We start from the raw sequence: 6,755 nt of genomic DNA on the forward strand, positions 1-6,755 counted from the left end.
GCCTACTTTTGGAAGCACCTCTCTCTATCTATTGCAAAAGCTTGGGACAGAAAATCGCCTGGCAACACAAGCACTTGATACCGCTGCAAAAGTAGAAGGTAGGACTTTTTCCAACATTCCATGAAGGAATAGTTCTGCTGTTGTTCCACTGATATCATTCTTCTGCGTATGCGTTTGGAAACCTTTTGGAACTTTTGCAAAGATTTTTTGCAAAGACATGCAATTGCATCGATGCAAATTTGCAAGTAATTCTTTTTTGATTTAAATTATATATTTTTTTAAGTATTGCTGCATTACATTTTTTTAATGTGCACATTAGCCTTCAGATGATTATGAATAATTAATTAATAACAATGATATGTTATATAACATATTCTAAGGTCTATATGTATTTTTTTGCTTTCATTTCAGATTAATTCAAGACCCGGAATAATACATTCTGTCAGGTATCAAAACGAACCAAAAATGAAAACTCAGTGCTTTGCCATAGACGTTCTGCTTCTGTGCATATCTTGCGGAGCAACAAGTGTATTGGCAATGAATAACGGTACTCCTACCGTGTCCACGACGTTGCCAGCCACCAATTTCACCGATCTTGGCGCAGCACTCGGCTATGGAGCAGACACCGCGAATAGTCCCAAAACCAGGAGGAAGCGTTATATTTCCCAAAACGACATGCTTGCCATTCTTGATTACCACAATAAAGTAAGAGGAAAGGTTTTCCCCCCGGCTTCCAACATGGAGTACATGGTAAGTGATATTCTGTATACCAACTTTATCAATTCAGTTTAATAATGTAATTAGTTTGTAGTTCTACCCCAAACAAATTTTCCTTATTTTTCTGTATTTATATAAACATATCCATACTTTGCCAGTGCACACAGCATATTGCACACACAATTCACAGAGTGGCACAAGCAAGCTGTAGGTATAATTCTAAAGAGAAAATGGTGTGTTGTTGATAGGTAACATTTGGGTTGTGAGTGGATGTGTAATTCAGTGCAGGAAGCTACAGTGACAAATGTATTTTGGCCACTACCAGCTGTTGAGCAGATTTCAGTGGCTGAGACCACCAAAGTAGACCCTCACTAGGAGAGGGGTCATGCGTAATACCAGTGGTCTGCTGGTGGGAGAGTGTTGAGTGCAAAGGTACTGCTACTCAACTCTAGGCCAAGTCATCACACCGATGGGGTTTTTGATGGTTAATGAATGACTTATGGGTGTGGGTGTATAATGAGTCATCTGTCGTATGTCATGGACAAACACACATTTGGATGCACAAAAGTCGGATGACGATTTGAAAAAAATGCCAAGATAGGAGGTTCAATTGATATTTCAGGTCCGACATATCCCTCCTTGAATAATGTGCACAGTCATGATAGTCATGATCCTAGGCATACTGCAGTAGTGAAATCATCAGCGGAAGTGTCCCCCCATTGCGTAGTCGTACATCATTCGGGATGGGAGCCACGTGCGAGCGTAGCTTACCACGAACCAGGAGTTGGACTTCTTAACCATGATCCAATCCACATCTTTGGCTCTATTGTTGCTTTGGAACACTTGGACAAGGCTGGATAGGCTACTACTACAGCACACTGTCTGTGAATGGAACCTTGTAAGAGAAACAGCAACGTCAGCTTCTTTCGTGACAACAACTCTCTCATTTATGTAACACTCTAACTCTATATCAGGTTAGACAGTAGGCTCTGTGTGTGTATATTTTCCATAGATTTCGTAATCAGTTCCGTGGTTCTCCTGTGTCCCCTTGTGTTCAGGTCTGGGATGAGACTCTGGCAAAGACGGCTGAGGACTGGGCACATGCCTGTATGTGGGAACACGGACCACGACACCTCCTTAGGTTCCTGGGTCAGAACCTCTCTGTCAGAACAGGACGGTGAGTCACCTTTGACCCCTCACATGTGTACCCTTCAAGGGCCTGGCCTGAGAAGTCACGGCCATGCCTCAGTCCAATTTCAGAAAGGCGTTTCAGTCACCGTGACCCCTCCTTAGGCTTTAGGGAATGCTTCCCTGTGACCCAACAAATAAACACAACCAATGGTTCTAGCCATGACCCCATCTCTGGCCATGACCCAATAGTCCAGTGGGTCTCGACCCTTCATGACACCCATTGCCATTTGTCTTTAACGAGCAGTCTTGATACTCCTGGTACTCCGGTTACTCATCTGTGTCTGTCTGTCTGTCTTTGTCTACTAGCTATCGATCCATTCTTCAACTTGTCAAACCATGGTACGATGAGGTCAAAGACTATGTCTTTCCCTACCCCCGTGACTGCAATCCCAGATGCCCCCTCAAGTGCTATGGACCCATGTGTACACATTATACACAGGTAAGTGCACGGTGATCCGACGGGTCAGCTAACCCTATAATATCATGTACAGTATTTGGAGTAAATGCAATGTAATGTAAGTCATTCATGACCCATGTCATACAGACTGGATAATGATCCACGCTCTATCTCTATCTCCAGATGGTGTGGGCGACATCAAACAAAGTTGGCTGTGCTGTTCACACGTGTAACAATATGAACGTATGGGGCTCGGTGTGGAAACGGGCGACATACTTAGTGTGCAACTATTCACCCAAGTAAGTATACTGTTAAACCACATGGTGTATGGTCATTCTGACTCTATCCAATAGGGTTTATGATTTTTCACCAGTGTCTATGCCCTTATCCTTGTGTTTTTAACAACGATGTGCAGTACTGTAAGTGAGTATGTTAGTTCTTATATACATACGTAACCAATACTTTGCACTTTAGCCTGCTAGCATAATCTCCATCCAAAAAGGTTGTCTCTTAGAGCTTTAGCACACATACTTCAAAATGCTGTTCCGCCTGTGTCGCTGAGAGACTCAGAAACCTCAATACAAGGCTGTGTATGGGCACTACAAACTTCAATACAAGGCTGTGTATGGGCACTACAAACTTCAATACAAGGCTGTGTATGCGCACTACATTCCCAAGGCTCCAGAGACTCCTCAAGAATTCCAGAAGAATTATTTCCATAATTACGAAATCAAAGGCTGGTGTTTCATGGACCGTTGAGACTTGTGACTGACTTGTGACACAGGCCTTTTAATCTCATTGAGTAAGAGATGTTTAAGAATAACTGACTCAGCACATTGATGGCCTTTTTTAACCCACTAATGCCACAATATGTCGTCACAATAAGGCCAGACACACTAATGCCAGACGCAGATTAATTATTTTAAATAAATGTTTTAAATAACAGATTTAATTTTCAGAAGTGAGGCGAGTGAGCAACAAAAAATACAAATATATTAAAAAAAAGTGTTCTTATTTGTACACTCGAGTGTATAGGAATCTGAAAATCAGAAAAAGTCTCATGAATTCTCTTGAATAACCACCACATAACACAACCATCAACTGAACATATGTGCAATCAATAGAGCTCTCATAGTCTATACATAGTGCCATATAGAGATTTTCCTGATTGAGTGTTTGTTGAGCTTTTCCTGACTTAAGTGTACCTAAGTGAACCTTGATCTTGTGGCTCTAAAATCTCAAACGGTTGAAAATGTATCCCACCATGCAACAGGTATTGAAAAGCACTTAATCAACACTGATCAGACCGTTTTGAAACTAACTGCTTACTGCCTCCGGCCGCACTGATATGGAGCAGTTCAAATCTTTCTTACTGTAGTCACGCAATAGCATAATGCAATTTGAACCGTGAGCTTTCCGGTCTAGCTATTTCTTTACGGTACCTCAAGACCACACTGTACTCACTGTCTGTACGCTTTCTGTCTTCCAGGGGAAACTGGATTGGAGAGGCCCCCTACAAAGTAGGTGTCCCATGCTCAGCCTGCCCCCCCAGCTACGGGGGTTCATGCAGCAACAACATGTGCTTCCCTGCCCTCAACACAAACTACCTGCATTGGTTCAAATAAACTCAGATTGTCCGACACATCCAACACCTTTCCACAAAGACATTTTCTCCCTAAAAGGATTTTCACAACAGTCCTGGACCATGCTATTTTGTATATATGGGCTTATTTAAGATACAAGCATACATTGGAATGGCAGCAAATGTTTTGATAATGTGTACATATAATGTATTATAATTGTATTACGTTTTTTGTATTAGAATGTGTTCTTTTTATGATTTTATATATGATGAATTGGTTGATTGGTTGATTGATAGGAAGATAATTTATCTTGTGAAGAACTCGGATTTAATTTCAGATGCTTTTTTGTTCCGTATTACTGTATTGGTTTATAATTGACCATATACTGCACGTTACAGTATGGTGCATTTTTTCAAGTTTGATGTAAGATAACACGATCAAAGCTGCTTATATCTAATCTGTTCAACCGGTGCTAAAGGCTTCATACATACGTTGTGTGGTCTGCCTCAATGGTTATGTCTTGGCCAGACAAGAACGAGGTCATAGGTCTCAACTTGTTGTATGAAGCACTCAACCATTTCAAAACCACAGAGGAGCTTCAGTTAATGACATTTCCATTCATATTCTGTAGCAAATAGGAAGAGAGGCTATGTTCATAACTGTGCACTTACCAGAGGAAAGTACACACAGCAAGCTGAATGGCCTCATAGAGCCACTGGGAACCATTGGCTGCACACTTCTATGGAAGGCCCAACTAACTTAACCAACACCAAGGTGAAAAGCATACTGTCAGACTCAACTAATGTACTGTGTACTGTCATCCTTGAATAGTCATTAGGTATTCCTCATGTTCAGACACCTCCTGAGTTGTGCTCTGGTTGTGTTGCTTTATTCAGAACGATGGGTTCAGTGAAGTTTGTGTAACATAAGATTTGAGGAAGGTGGAGGATACGACATGAAATGCACCCAGGTACGTACCTCCAGCATAGTCTGGAGTGTCATGTACCAATGTCATGTATTTTGATCTATGGGACAATTCTGTTGTTGTTTGTAATAATTGTATATTTTCACTGATCTGTTTTCAGTTCTTAGAGAATTAAGTACTCATGTGCACCTTAAGTGTTTGTGTATTTCCAAAAAATATCAGGAAATGACCGTTGTTGTGTATAGATAATCCGCATAACCTGAATATGATACCTAATGCATTATGTAAGTTATACATTTTTATATGCCAGAAATATTTAATTGACGTTTTAAATTGTTTTGTAAAATGAACTGTGTATATACATACTATATAGATGTTTTAAAGGAATGCTGTCAATTTGCATACCCATTTTGATTAAGCCAGTCTTGAAGGAAAAACGGTTTATACTTTACTTGTGTTCTTATCTCCCATTTAGAGTAGAGTATGGTAATTTTATGAACTAAGCACTAGGACAGTATTGGCAAGCAAATGCCGCAGCAATTTTGACTTGGCAAATATTTTAGAATTCCTTTTCAAACTAGGTCAGATTCTGAATACTATCCCACGTCTACTGTATGTCAGTAATATCAGCAGTGCTATGCACACATACTGTATACTTTGCAAAAACAAACAAGTTGCCAATGATGCAAACCGAGATACAGAGAACGACAATACAATAAAAGATTTAGAAATTAACCAGTTTTTTTTATCCGCACTGACTGTATTTAAATTCTTTTTTTTTGTGTGTGTATTTATGATGGCAGTGAATTGTGCTTCGCTGTTATGTTTTGTATTTTGTAATAAAAAAAAAAACTCTTTCGCTTCATATTTTGGCAGTGTTGTTTCTCTGTGAATACAGCCTCCACCCAAGTCCTGTGTGTTCTCCTATTCCCTATCTGTCCTCTCTAGCTCAGTTCTCAGAGCTGCTCTGATGTCTGATATTGATTAGAGGATCTGTCCAGGGAAACCCGGTCTCATCCCTTTTCTTTGATACTCTGTTTTCACTTTCAATTAAACACTACCATTGCAAAGCCCACATCCTGCATATCAAAGACGCAGAGGGAGAAGAGAAAACACGGCGGAGCTAGAATCGAATCCTACTAAGGAAAACGTTGACTTTGGCCCCGTCGCTCCGTGTCTACACAAACGAAAAAGGCAACCGATACGTTTTCAGGGGGCCCTTCTCTTGTTCAGCTCAGTCCCATGAAACCGTTGACCTCTGTGAGAGAGAGAGGGTAGGGAGAGAGTGACAGAGAGAGAAAGAGAGGTTAAGCCGGAAAGAGAAGACAGCAAGAGAGAGGGATTGTGCGAGTGGGAAAGAGAGAGAAATTGAGAGAGAGTGAGTGGAAAGGGAAAGAGTGAGTGATAGAGAGTGAGTGAGCAGGGTTGGGAGAGAGAGAGTGAGAGAGAGAGAGAGAGAAATCGAGAAGGAGCTGACGTTCTCCTCGTACAGCAACGCAGCACCACTCACAGCTTAAAGAATCTCCCAGATGAGGGGAAAGTATGTGAAAATCAGAGAGGGGGAGAAATATGATGCCGTAAATGTTTTGATGTGTCGGGCAGACCTAACGGTTCCTCCACACACAGACATCCAGCTGGGAGCCCTAGACTCAGAGTGGGCCTAGACCAGCGCCATACCGGGCCTAGCGGACCATCATACTCCCTGGAACCACCGAAGCAGAAGGATGGATCGGTATGCATGAGTAGAAACCCTGTCTGTCTGAAGTGAACGCTGTACTGAGGCCAGACTGGTGGTTGTTGAAGTCACCTGGGTGGGATCAGGATGACATGAGGCGTTGATGAGCGAGACGACCTGGTGACTGTCATGCTAGGCCTGAGTAATCCATCAGACACGAAGAGACAGTAGTGTAGCGGAGGTTAATGACATGGATTTAGGTTAGCA

General features: G+C 41.7%; 1 protein-coding gene across 1 annotated transcript; it reads left to right on the forward strand.

The window, feature by feature from the left end:
• Positions 1-465: 465 nt before the first annotated feature.
• pi15a (peptidase inhibitor 15a) lies at positions 466-3,930 on the forward strand (the record flags this gene model as incomplete). The annotated part of the gene is made up of 5 exons (XM_080542953.1): positions 466-750; positions 1,776-1,894; positions 2,215-2,347; positions 2,489-2,604; positions 3,795-3,930. 5 exons carry the CDS (start codon positions 466-468, stop codon positions 3,928-3,930), a joined length of 789 nt encoding a protein of 262 aa, XP_080399079.1.
• Between the last annotated feature and the right edge of the window lie 2,825 nt (positions 3,931-6,755).

Source organism: Nansenia antarctica (assembly GCF_963989245.1).
Source record: "Nansenia antarctica genome assembly, chromosome: 12".
NCBI classification, from domain to species: domain Eukaryota; kingdom Metazoa; phylum Chordata; class Actinopteri; order Argentiniformes; family Microstomatidae; genus Nansenia; species Nansenia antarctica.